This window comes from Prionailurus bengalensis, chromosome A1 (genome assembly GCF_016509475.1).
Source record: "Prionailurus bengalensis isolate Pbe53 chromosome A1, Fcat_Pben_1.1_paternal_pri, whole genome shotgun sequence".
In the NCBI taxonomy this organism is placed as follows: Eukaryota; Metazoa; Chordata; class Mammalia; order Carnivora; family Felidae; genus Prionailurus; species Prionailurus bengalensis.
Window position 1 is genome coordinate 112,821,963 of NC_057343.1, and position 13,260 is coordinate 112,835,222.

The 13,260-nt window shown below is 54.4% G+C and overlaps 1 protein-coding gene across 1 annotated transcript; it reads right to left on the minus strand.

The window, feature by feature from the left end:
* Positions 1-4,084: 4,084 nt before the first annotated feature.
* CXCL14 (C-X-C motif chemokine ligand 14) lies at positions 4,085-12,158 on the minus strand. The gene is made up of 4 exons (XM_043588299.1): positions 11,899-12,158; positions 11,615-11,720; positions 7,743-7,856; positions 4,085-5,256 (listed from the first exon to the last, which is right to left on the minus strand). Exons 1-4 carry the CDS (start codon positions 11,960-11,962, stop codon positions 5,241-5,243), a joined length of 300 nt encoding a protein of 99 aa, XP_043444234.1. The 5' UTR covers positions 11,963-12,158; the 3' UTR covers positions 4,085-5,240.
* Positions 12,159-13,260: the final 1,102 nt, after the last annotated feature.

Genomic DNA, 13,260 nt, shown 5'->3' on the forward strand with positions numbered 1-13,260 from the left:
CTCAGGTACATCTGCTCTTTGCTGCCCTCTGGTGGCAAATATCAGAGCGATCTGGAGAGCAGGAAGCTGGGAGAGGTTACCTTCAAAGTAAGACAATTTGGGTTTTCTTGCTTTCTTGATGACCTCTGAGAATATCTTTTCAAATTTTCAAAAAGTGGAGAACAGGAGAATACCCTGAGGTACCTAAAGCGGGATGATGTCTTCCTTGTGTGGGAGGTTGCCCAGAAAAGCCGTGGTTGGCTTGCTTGCCCATAAGGTTGGGGAGGCTGGCCGCAGCCATGGATCACTGGGCAGGCCAGACAGCAGACAAAGACAAGGGAGAGGAAGAGACATGCATGAAATGGGGGGTAGATGTTGGAGCTGTGGCTGGTTTCCCTGGACATTCAACTGAGGCATGGCTGGTGTTCTGAATTCCTCCAGCAGTCCCTGTGGTATTCCCTGTCTTTGCTGGCCTGCCTTATCGCCACTGGACACAGAAACCACAGGCCACATCAGAGCCAGGCTGGAATCAACACTTCCTGTTTTTGTCTGAGAACTACTGGCAGTTTGCCATGAGCCCTCTCCAGGCTGGTAGAGGTCTTGGTCAGGGGTGGCTTCCTCCAAGACTAGGTGGGCTGTCCCTTTGGAGTAACCCTCAAATTGGCCACGCAGCCCTCTAGCATAGTGTGCTTAGACCAGCGGGCAGTTTCAGCTGGGTTTGTGACTCCCTCGTAGCCTGGGAGTTTTTGGAGAGGTCATTCCCAGCAACCAACACGGTGTGCTACATGTAGCAAATGCTTCCTAATGAGACAGTGGCTGGGTGGATGAACCGTGGACTCTGCCCGTGAGGACGGGACGGCACCTCACCAAACCTGCATTCCCCACGGTGTTCGCTGCAGGCCTCTGCACACAGTGGTAGCTCAGTAAGTGGGTGCAGAGAGCGTGCTCTGAGGGTGCTCCAGACAAAGATTAATTCACAGTGTTTGAGTACCTCACAGGTGCTGTCCTAGGTTCTGGGAGGTTTTTACAAAGAAGTGTAAGACATGGTCCCTGGCTCCTAGGAACACATCTTGTTGGATATTCAAGTCAGGGGCGCCTGGGTGGCTCAGTCGGTTGGGCGTCTGACTTCGGCTCAGGTCACGATCTCGCGGTCCATGAGTTTGAGCCCCGCGTCGGGCTCTGGGCTGACAGCTCAGAACCTGGAGCCTGCTTCGGATTCTGTATCTCGCTCTCTCTCTCTGCCCCTCCCCTGCTCATACTCTGTCTCTCTCTGTCTCAAAAATAAATAAAACGTTAAAAAAAAATTTAAAAAAATGTAAATTGTGGAGAACAAGTCATATAATAACTCAGGGCCAAGATGAGCTGTCTGGATGGGTGTTAGAGTTGCTAGAAGGCTGGCTCCATGGGCTTGCCACATGTGAGTTACACAGAGCCCTGTGCTGGGGTTTGATGCTCTGGTCTTGCTGTCTTGACATTTTTAATTTTTTTTTTTTTTAATTTTTTTTTCAACGTTTATTTACTTTTGGGACAGAGAGAGACAGAGCATGAATGGGGGAGGGGCAGAGAGAGAGGGAGACACAGAATCGGAAACAGGCTCCAGGCTCCGAGCCATCAGCCCAGAGCCTGACGCGGGGCTCGAACTCACGGACCGCGAGATCGTGACCTGGCTGAAGTCGGATGCTTAACCGACTGCGCCACCCAGGCGCCCCGTTGACATTTTTAATTTTTGAATAGAGGGTCCTGCATCTTTCTTTTGGCCCGGGCCTTGCAGTTATGTAGCTGGTCCTGATGTGGTGTCCAAGCTGACCAGGAAAAGCTCGCGGTAGAGGGTTTGGCCGGGCAGAGGGCTGGGCCAGAACTCATGAGGACGTGGCCATCCTGGCGTCAAGCCTGGTGTGGTGCTGCGGACTGCTCAGGAAACTGGAGGAGGAAGGGGTCGGGGGCATGGCATTTGGAACTCAAGCTGTGCCCCACTGTGAGGAAGCAATGGTTCTGGAGGTGGAGCCTGCATGGGGGCCTGGGCTGCCTGTGTGCCCCAGTGCCCTTGCATGCCTCCCCAGGGAGGCCCAGGCGAGCCACGTGGAAAGGTGGCCTGGCCTTGCTTTGCTGCACTAGAGTCCTTCTCCTTTCTGGAATGTGGTAGGTGGATACATCATAGGGCTGCTGAGAAGGCCCAAGGAGAAAAAGGATGAACAACAGCTGTGTAATCAGCATCTTCCCTGGGCAGAGCCCAGTGTCTGGCATCGGAGGACCCTTGTTTGGTGTTTGGTGAAGCGTTGGGGCCCAGAGCCTATTCTTAGTGGTCCAGCTAATAATCGTCTGTTGGTGGACAGCGTCTAAGCCATCCAGGAAGCATAGCCCAGGGTTTGTTCTCCAGGGACACACGGTCTCTATAGAAGAGGAGATATTTACACCAAGTCTCTCCCCCTTCTGCTCCCTGACACAGTAGGGCTCGAAGTCCACTTCTCCCTCTACTGATTGTCTGTGTCTCCTAAACAAATTTCTTGACCTATCTGGGCCCCTGCAGCACAGCATGGCTGGCAGGGTGGACATAGAGTGTGCAGGGCAAGGGCCCAGGTCAGTGCCTGGCATGCCATGAAGAGACATTGTTACTGTTCCTAGGAATCCATTCTGTGCTTTGGGAGGTCAGAGAACCAAGGGGACACCTGGACCAGCAGGGCTGGGGAGGAGGTACTCGTCCTGGAACCACAGATGGGACAGAGAGAGCAGGGGGAGGATGTGTGTGTGGTGTGTTTAGAGTGAGTGGAAGGTGAAGCCTGAAACTCATGTTGCATCACAGAGAACCCCATGCCCTGTGGCCCCATGCTGTTGTGGCTTTGCGTTGCCAGGCTGGTGGAGGGGCTCTTGCAGCTGACTTCTTACACTGGGCCCGCCTCATGAGGCCCACGGCGTGCTGATCTGGGGCCAAGCAGGGTTCAGGGCTCCCAAGGAGAGAGGCCTGGCCTCTGCTCTCCCCGGCCCTGGTATGCCCCCTCTTACTGGGACTCTCCTCCTCTGTTCTGTCGGTGTCTGGTGTCCCTGTCCAGTCCTCCTTCTCTCTCTGTAACACAGGGAAAGGCAGGACTAAGCCCTGGTATAGTGGCCCTCGCCCATTCTCTCCTACTCCCCTCAGCAGAAACGCTGTCAGGCTCAGCTATTGGGGCAGTGTGATGAGTGACCGTGGGCAAATTTCTTCACCTCTCTGGTCCTCAGTTTCCTCAGGAATACAGTTGGTTTAACTTGGCGTTGTCAGGAGGTGAGGCCATGCTGGAAAGGGTCGATAGTCGCACTCTGCTGAGGACACGCCAGGGAAGGGTGCTTGCTGTGTGTTCCCCTAAGTGCTGGCAGAACCAGCCGTGCATGTCAGGAAACTGTCCTCAGAGGTGAAGTGCACCTGAGTGCCTGGCTGCTGGTTCCTTGCATAGTGAACAAGAAGTGTGGACAGGGTGGCTGTCCCTTTAGGTAGCCCTGTGGAATGTGGGGGACACAGGTGGGCACAGGGAGGCCTGTCCACCACCTTGGATACAGTGGGCTGTGGGGTTGTGGGTGGTTTGTGCAAAGTACCGAGAGGCCAGATCTTGTGAATATTAAGGGTGCTGATGTTTACCATGCACTCACCAGGCACTGGTATCCTGAGTAGGTATGCGCTCGGCACCCCCGGCTTGCAGAAGCAGAAAGAGAGCTTCAGCATCTCTCTGGATGTGCCTTCCAGACAGCCTGGCTCCAGAGCCCCACAGCCTCGAGCTGGGCACTTTCCAATTCTCCCTGCACCCCAGTGGAATCATGGGGGCCTGGACCACAGGGATCTTGACTGGTCCCCCATCTGCCATCTTCCCTGAATGGAGACCCTACTGTGACCCTTTAATTCCATATGTATGGACCTGGTTAATCCGATGAACCCATCCTGAGACTTTAAGACCTAGCTTTCTGGTTTTAGGACTGTGACGGCATCCCGCAAAGGTGACAATATTGACAGGTATTTGGGAAACGCCAGTTTTCCTTCCTTCTCAGTGCACTTGTCCCAGTTTATTCACAACGTGGTAAACATATGGTTGTCATCCTGGCCTCACTGGATAGAAAAAAAGTCAGTAGTCTAGAATTTGGGTACGTTTCAAATATATTTTATTACTTTTCTTTTTGTCTTAGAAAGAATATGAAACCTGCATGCAATGCTAATGGTTTCTGACACGTGCATAGCATATGACACAGCAGTACAACGAGGCATATACCAAAGGGGCAGTGTGCGGAGGGGGCGTTCTTAAGAGTCTATGTACAAAGGAAAGGGCGTGGGGTCGCCGTAGCTTTCAAGAGAGGACTGTGCTCTTTAACGTTGAAGAATTACACGGGGCGTTACAGGTAGAATGCTTCCGTACCGCGTGTTCTGCCACCAGGAGGGAAAGAAACATGCTTTGAAGGTTCTCCATCATCAATAGTGTGTCTGTAGCCGTGTACTGTGCGTGGATTGGTTTCTTTTTAAGTGTTGTTGTAAGGTTTCGCTAACAGTGTTGGGAACTTCACGTGCTTCCAAAGCAGTAAATACTGAAGCAGTGAACCTTTCACAAGAAGGAGAGAAGACCCAACCCCTTCCTTAAGGGCCCTGTGCTTTGCCATCCCAGAATCTTGGAAATGTTTCCTAGAATACGTAAAAGTTAGCCGGGGTGGGGGGTGGGGGGTGGGTGAAGCACATTTCTGTAGCAGACAAACTTGAGTCCCTCACACAACAGATGCAGAGAGATTGGCTTCTGCTTGCCCGGTGACGGGGTCCACTGTGGCGTCCCCCCAAGGCTGTGACCAACCGTGAGCCCAGGAGAGCCCATGACAGCTGTGTGGAGGCGCCAGGACCTCTGAGCGGAAGCGTCCCGCATTAGCAACGGAGCAACGCTGCTATGAAATGTTTCAACCAAGCTCTGTGTTCCTCCCAGGCGCTTATAAAGCTCAGATGTAGTGATGTCTGGACAAATACAAAAAAGCATTTTTTTTTTTTTTTTTTTTTTTTACAAAGGAAAGGCATGAGTTTCCCCCCTTTCAGTAAAAAGCAGTGTGTGATGAAGTCTGGAGCACAAGAGAGAAGGGTCTCACATCTGGAAGCCTTTCGCACACAGCTATAAAATGTAAAAACTGACCCTCGGTAAAAAGTGCTTTGTAACAATATATAATTTGTGTCTTATGCCTGTGAGAAAGAGAAGGTTTGTTTTTTATCTGCAGAGTCCTTTGCTCGTCTCCCAGCTGGTGTGAAGTTTTCCTATGAGGGATTTTTCACCCTACTCTTCGTAGACCCTGGGAAGAGAAAACACCCACGTTAAGTGGCTCAGGACATGACACAGGGCGGGGGCTAAGCTGCTTCATCCTTGCCTTCGGGAGTGCCCCTCCCGGGAAGGCAGGAGCTTGGGAGAAGTAGGAGGAGGGGGGGACACCTCAGAGGAGGTCATCGCATGGACCTCAAAATCTTACCCGAATCTGGCTTTGTGCATTCTCAACCTCTGCGATCCTCAAAGCCCTATGGAGCAAGCCCTCTCTATATATGAGGAAACTGAGGCACAAGGGACTTAAGATTTGCCCAACGAACACTGAATGTCCACGGTGGGAATGAGGTCTGTGTCCAGCATGAGCAGGGATGGGGCAGGGGAGGACAGGGCATCCCGTCCTTCAACTCAGGCTTGTATCTTCCCTTGTGTTTTGCCCAGAGAATGCATGTCTTCTGGAAAAATGCTAGTTCTAGAAGCTGCTGCCTAAAGACTGAAGGGTGGTTAGTGGGGCTGGGGCCTGTCCCAGAGGCCTGTGGCTCCAGGTCACTTCCTTTTAGTGGTTGTAGGACTTGCACGACCTTCCCCCCCCCCCCCCCCCCCCCACCCAGACTGTCTCTATTTCAGATCTTAAATCCCTTCTGTTCTGCCCCATGGCTGTTTCAGGGCCATGCTTCGTACTCAGACAGCCCACCCCTTCCTCTGCCTCATTCCTTGTTTCGGAGTAAGACCACCTGACTGTACTCCGCCCGATGCTGCTGCTTCCCGTGGCAGTGGCAGCCGTGAGCTCTGGGCTCTCAGATGCGGAGCTGCTAGGCTGGCTCCACAGACCAGCAGCTCCTGGGCCTGCCAGCAGTCCCCACGACTAGCCTGGGCCGGCCTGCTGGCTTCTCCTTCCTGCACCCTACATTTATCATTCTCTTGCTGTCTCTGCAAAGGGGACTTCACAGTAGTTTCTTTCTCTCCATTCTACATTCGTGGAGACATTTCCAGCCTTTTACAGGGGGAGGGGAGGTGGGGAGGGCAAGTGATCGTCCCCTTCCTCTCCCAGGATGCCTCCACCTCCCTAGAAAGAGGATGAATTCATTTTGTAATGAAGCCACGGGAGGCTTGGTCACCGAGTGGCTCTCCTCACTGGAATTTGCAGATCTAAAAAGAGCAGGGCCGCGTTGTCCCATGCCTGCCTCCCCGTCGTCAGAGCCATGGCCCAGGTGGAGGGCTGAGGGACAAAGTGTGTGCATCGCCCGAGTGTCTGCCCTCAGTCCTGTGCAGATGGTCTCAGCCCCCTTCACAGACTGGCCCTGCATTTAGCCCCATTCCACTTGGATGACGCAGGGCCTGGAGAGTGGCAGTGGACAGGACGGGTCCTGCTTTGGCCACGTGAGCTGCCTGCCCTGACCGGAAAGAGGGCTTCATTCCCATCAGATCCACAGAAAATAACCTCTTGCTCTCATCAGTTTCTATTTCAAGCAGTTGCAGACGAGGCGGTTTTGGAGGCAGTGCAAAGGGCTCAGATAGTGGGGTTGGGCCTGAGTGTGGGCTGTGGGGGAGCCGGTCATGGGCTGAACCTCGAGTGGAAGGGCTGGGGAGGGGGGAGCAATGGGAGGGGTGGCTCGGGCAGCCGCTCCAGGCAGGGAGAAGGTGACCTTGGGAGGCCTGGCTTTCTGCCATGTGCTCCCAGGGAAGTCACTCCCCATTTCCACTTCGCCCTGGTTTCCCTCTCTGCAGAATGGGGTGCTGGGCCCAGCTCCCGAGGAAGTCCCCTCTGTGTGTGTGTGCACATATATACGCACGCTATATAGGTACAGGTGAAGACAGGCTCTGAGTGTGGGAGGAGTAGGTGTGCCCTGGGACACGCTCACTTTTATGTGGTATGGGGAAACGGGGAACTTGCCAGACATGGGACCCCTGAGATTAACAGACTGCCCCCTGAGATTAACAGTGGCTCTGATTTTAAAGGGTCAAGTCCAAGGTCCCTCCCTGCACCTGCTTGGGAGGGAGTCTGTCAGCTTTCTGGGCAGTAGGGGACACGGGGGCCCCTTGAGGGAAGGAAGTGTTTGTTGGTAAGGTATTGTCCTCATTGTGTGGTGGGGGGTACCCCGTGTTACAGTTAATAAACACAGTTACTTAAGTGGTCATGTTTCACCACACAAGAGTCCCAGAGAGCCATGCCAGCCTCTTGCCCGTTCACTTGAAAGAGGGAAACTGAGGGTCAGAGAACTTAGGTTGCTTTAAAAAGAAGAGGAATTGAGACTACAGCTTAACACGTTAGCATGGTGCAAACTTTAGTTCACGAAAGGATAACTTTTCGATGCTTACAGTTGTCCAAGGGAGCAAGGGCCTGCTTCGTGAAGCGGCGAGTTCCTTACCCCATGGGGTTATGTGAACAGGCTTGGCTCTCTGCTCGCCGTGGCTACTGTGGTGGGTGTTCACCCCTTCAACGACGCTAGAGGAGCTAGCCGGGGTCTGAGACCTGGGGCTGGTGGGAAGGTAGGTGTGAGGAGGTGGGGGCATGCATACCTGCGTTTCTCATTCCAGGCGTTGTACCACTTGATGAACCGCTTGGTGCTCTGCAGCTTGGGGTGCAGGCAGTGCTCCTGACCCCGGTACCTGGACACGCTCTTGGTGGTGATGCTGAAACGGAGCAGCGTGGGGTGTAGGATTGAGGAGCCTGAATGGCAGCCCCTCAGTGTGGCCTGTGGGCCGCCCTGGTCTGTCCCAGTCAGGGAGGGCCCTGAAAATGTGGCTGCCTCCCTCCTGTCAGGGGAACGTGCCCTGGTGCTCACTGCCTGGCTGCCTCTTTGGAAGGTTCTGGGTGTCCCCTTAATCTCCGATTTCACATACAGTTTAACCCTGTATGGAGTGATTGGCTCTCACTTCTCCCCTGGAGTTCTTAGGGTCTGGGATAGTCCCCCTCCCCCTATCCCCTCCCCCACAAGGCTGTTGCCTACAGGGCTCATGCCTCCCTTGGAGAACAAAGCTCTGGGGACTCTTCCAGCTCCTCTAAACCTAGGATTGGAGAGGTGGAGAGAGCTAATATCAGCAAGGTGCACACGCCGAGACCCCTTTCCCTGGGTACAAGGAACTTGCTTGCGGCAGGGCTCAGACATGCCCTGCACATGGGTGGTCTCTGTCTGACCCTTCAAACCCCAGCGCCCCTTGATCCTCTGAAGTCTGTCCCGTGGCTGGGAAATGACGGATCCTGAAGTTAAGTCTTGCTGGCCTTGCAGCCCATTTTGATTCCTGAGCCTGAAGCCCCACTTGTCTCAGCCCCCAGCAAGAAAATAAGACCTCCTCCCCTCAGGCCTCTGTCAGCCCATGTGCCAAACCGAGTGGAGGCCCTAGCTGTGCAGCAGAAAAGCAGGTGGCACTGTACAGAGTGTAGGGCCTGGGTGTGAATCCCAGCTCTTTCTGTAGGACCTTGGGTAATTTCTCTTAACCAGTTTTCCCATCTATAAAATGGGTTTAATAATAGGACCTACCTCTTAGGGTTATCGGGTAATGAAAGGGTATAATGTATGCAGAGTGCCTAGCACCTGGTAGACGCAAGGTGGAGAATTCCTGTCATTAGTGATTGTCTTGGAAGATGAGATGGCCAAGGAGAAAGAGAAGCCTTAGTGTGTGAGCTCCAGCCTGGACGGGGAAAGCAGGACTGCTGCCCAGGACTGCCATGCCCCTCTCACCCTGGGCTGGGCCAGGGTGGCAGGATTTTAGGAGGAAGCTTCTGGGTAGGGGAGGAAGGATGGTGTTCCAGAACAAAGGACCACCTAGGGGATGTGGAAAAGTGGAAGGTGAGAGGTGCCACTCCCTGAGTGGTCATGGCACAAACAGATGATGGTGGGCTGGGGAATGAGCTGAGGGGGCAAAGAGGGGCAGTTGGAGGCTGGATTGGGAAGAGAAAGAAGGGAGGGAGAGAGGGCAGTCAGGGCCCTGCAGGTTCCCAAAGGTAAAGTGTCAGGGCACATGGGCCAAGTTCTAGATGGGAGCAGGGCCACCACAAACTCAGTCTCCCTGTTGACAGGGAGAGAAAAAACGAATCTTGCCACCAGAATGGGGGCAGAATATTTCTGGGCAACTTGTTCTCTTCCCTTCTCTGTGCTCAGAGTTTCCAAGGCCCCCCATTGCAGCCTAAGCTTCCTAGAGCAGGGGTGGCTCTTCTGCTAAATGCTGTGGACTGGGCTCTGCCTTCACTGGCCCTCTGAGACCAGTCGCTCCCCGGGTCCTGTCCCTCCTGCTAGGTCTTCAAGCATGGGGCCAGGCTTCCCATTGCAGTCTGCCTGTTCTCCTCTCCATAGTACTCGGTCACTCTGCGGGAATTTAACCCACTGCTCTCTCTGCCTACAGTGCTGCTTTTGCACTTGAAGTGAAGGGATGTGAAGCCTGATGAAAATGCCCTCCTCAGTTAGGTCACTGTGCAGGCTGGGGATTCCCAATTCTGAAGGTTGGGGCAGCAGGGAAGACACTCAGCCCTCCCACCACAGTCCTTGAATGCTTGTCACAACACTGGGACTATGAAAATTGGTTGTGGGGTGAAGACATGACGATTTATATTCCCAGCAGTTGCTCAGAAATTCTGGGTCCTGTGTCCCCTCTCCTCAGTGGTTCTGGGGTGCTGACGGTTTGGGCAAGAGTTCATAGGGCACAAATGGCCCTTGATGGAATCTGGAGTCTACTCCCACTTGCAAAGCACACCGGCCTCCCCACCCCACCCCCAGCCTCATCAGAGATTTCTGGGTGACTCAGGGTGAACTGGAAAACTTGATTTTGTTCAGCGTTTGTGGCTGAAAACCTGCTTTGGCAAAAAGTGCTGGCCCTGCATCTGATCTAGAGACTCTTAGGAGCTTGAGACAGGAGAGGATGTTCAGCCCTTCAGTGCTGTGGGGGGGCTGGGTGTGGGTGAAGGTTTAGGAAGGAGACTGGTGACTGTGTTTGGACCTCCCGAGGCCCCTGCCAGTTTTCACAAGGTTGTGTAAAGCCTTCTCGCACCTGCTTGCTGTCAGTTTCCTCTCTATTCTGAAAAAATTTAGTCGGGAGAAAGAGTAAACCTATTTATTGAGGGTCCTTTAGAGAAGTCTCTGCACTCCATACCCTGCTTCTCTTTCTCTGCAAGGTCTTGGCACCTGGCCATGGGGTGTGGGGTGGTTCTCAGTACTTAGAGGAGTGCAAACTTAATTTGCTACGTCCCTGTCATCTTCAGCCCCCAAGCTGGAAACCATGAAGGACTTGTAGCTCCTCCTTTAGCTTGTGGGAACACTAGCCCCCACCAAAAAAAGATTTTCCGGCAGTTCTTCTGGATTTGCGTCTACTAGGCAAGGGACAGGGGTTGATTTATGTGCCTGGGCAGAAAGGCAGTGGGGTTCGGCTTAAGCCTGGTGGCTTTGCAAATTCCCCTAACTTCAGCCTGACTGTGCAGCCCCCAGGTGGCAGTGTGTGGGGGGAGGTGGGCTGCCTTTGCATACACTGTGCGGAGGCCTTGGGACCATCGGGGCCAGCGGATAGAAGGCACTTGCCCAGACTGAGAATAAAGTGTGTCCTGTTTCTGGGGGAGGGGAAGAGGGGCCAATGGTCCGTGGCAGACCACGGTAGCTGCTTTGCCAAGGGCTTCCTTCCTGGCCAAGTGCATACTGATGGGGAAACAGTGGTGCTGGACTCAAGTGGTTAATTGGGAAGGCAGAGGAGCAAGGAAACTCCGTGTTCTCTCACTCTGTCCCAGTTTTAAAAATATTCTTTGCATCCCCACCAAGCAGGGCTCCAGCCGCATGGCACGTTAACCCCAGCAGATCACTTTGCCCAGCACTGCTCAGGCTCAGGGACCCACAAGAGTCCAGCTGGTGGTGGAGGATCAAGGATCAGTCTCAACATGAAATCGCTAGCAGCCAAAAAAGCTGGCTGTGGTCCCCTGGTAGGGAAAAGGCTCTGAAAGGAGGGTTGGGTCTGAGGACTTAAAGACAGCATTTGTTTTAATTCTCTCTCCAGCAACAGGAAGGCAACATGCGTCCCAGTTTGGGTGCAAGTTCAATAGTTCTGGGTGAGTTTGGAGCGCTTTCAATCCCGATGCTCTAAAGTTGGCACGACCAGAGCCATTTTAACCCTTGATCACCCCAGAATGGTGGGCAGTGCAAGCACCTAGGCTACCCATTTGAATCTTAGCAAGGGTGAACACCCAGAGGCTGTTTCCAGAGAACAGGGCAGTTGTCCCTCTTTCCAAACTCTTTCAGACTGTCACGCCAGCGTCCTAGGGACTTGCTGGGCAATTACAAAGCCTCCTCCAGGGCCTTGCCAAAGGCACAGAGGAATGTCTGTTAGCCCCACCGACCCAGCCCCATGCTGTGCCCCAGCACCGGGTTAAGAGCAGCTCGCACACACGCTCACGGTGAGGAGCCAGAACTCACATAACCATCTTCTCCTCGCAGTGCGGGTACTTTGGCTTCATTTCCAGCTTCTTCACGTCGCTGTATCGAATCTTGGGCCCCTTTCGGGAGCATTTACATTTGGACCCTGGGAGAGAGAGCGACGGGTATCATTCAGCTGCGTGTGCGGTCTCCTGCCCCCCCCCCCCCCCCCACTGCCCTAGGTGCCCACCCAGGACCTCGGGGGTCCCTGGAAGCCCAGCAGTTGGCGCCCAGGTGCCCCAGGACGGGACGGGACGGCGACAAGAGACCTCCCGGGCACTCACCGTCCACGCGTGCGGCGCACAGCGCCAGGAGCAGCAGGAGTAGCGCGGCGGACAGGAGCCTCATGCTGGCCGGAGGGGCGCGGCGCGGGAGCAGGGACTGGGGAGGGCGCCCGGCCGGCCGGCTCAGCTCTCTCTGCTCGGAGCGCGCCTCCGGCTCTGCTCCGCTCGCTCCCGCTGCGCCCGTCGGTGGGTGCTTGGTGCCGGCTGCGTTCCGCTCTCGGCTCCGCGCTGTCTCCGCAGCCTCCCTCCGCCCGCCCAGGCCTCTTTTAAATCCGCTCCTGCCCTCGCGGCAGCGAGCTCATTAATATGCAGAACCACTCGGTGACTCACTGAGATTTCTCAACGAGGTGGGGGGAGGAGACCTTCCCCGCCCCGGGACCGCGATCTCCGCGGCGCACACTGGGAGCCACGCGCGCACACACCCATTCATACCCGCTGCCCTCTTGCTTCTATACACACTTGCACACCCAGACTCCAGCCCGCGCACACCGCCAGTGCCCCGGCGGTACCGGCTGTTCCGGACACTTTAGAGGCTGCTTAAGGGCGCTGCTTTTCTGAATCGCATGGTTCCCTCTGGCCAGACAAGCATGCTGTCCTGAGCTGCTGAGAGACCCAGGCCCGCGGCCCAGATCTTCTGAGAACTGAAAGGGTTTTGGAACAGGTGCCAGGTGTGAGTGCCAGCAGGCCTGACTCCTAGGGCGTGAGTTGTCCCTGTTGGGCCAGCAGCCTTGGTGGCCAGAGCACAAGGCCAGGTCTGGAGGGAGGTTGCCATAGGTTGTACAGGAGCAAAGTCATTGCCTGTGGTCACTGCGGCTGGCTCAAAGGATGAGCCCGAGGGATTTTTGGTCACTCTGAGAGGAAGACTTCCTAAAGTTGGTACATGGCTATGCGAGCTGCCTGCGGAGTGGTGAGAACCAGCCAGGGGTTCCTTGCTGTCATACCATTCTCTAAAGGCTCTGCCCAGCAGGGAGACATGGCAGTGGTAACCATTTGGACAAAGTTCATGTTCCAGACATATGCCAGGCTCTGTGGCGTAGTGTTGTGGGCCAAGGCAGGGCAACAGAGATTCCTGCTTCATCACTTACCAGTGCAAGTGACCTCACTACTCTGAGCCTTCATTGTGCCTTCTGTAAAGCAGGAGTGTCATAGTGCATGTCACAGGGTGGCTGTGAGAGGTGTGGAAGATCACACGTGTAAAGTGTCCGACAGAATGCCTGACCCATAGTTGGTGCCCAGGAAATCTTACCTATCGATATCATTATAGTATGTATTTTAACCTATGTTATTTTGATTCTTATAAATCATTTTCCATGTTGGTATTTTCATTCTTTTTTTGACAGGCATGGGAACAGGTTTAGAGAG

What these genes read in the sequence shown, in the direction of transcription:
- CXCL14 (XM_043588299.1), bottom strand. Translation starts at nt 11,962, where the DNA reads ATGAGGCTCCTGTCCGCCGCGCTACTCCTGCTGCTCCTGGCGCTGTGC. An exon ending in GTGCGCCGCACGCGTGGACG is followed by an intron (nt 11,721 to 11,898) that starts GTGAGTGCCCGG and finishes TCTCTCTCCCAG; the next exon opens with GGTCCAAATGTAAATGCTCC. An exon ending in TGCGAGGAGAAGATGGTTAT is followed by an intron (nt 7,857 to 11,614) that starts GTGAGTTCTGGC and finishes GCTCCGTTTCAG; the next exon opens with CATCACCACCAAGAGCGTGT.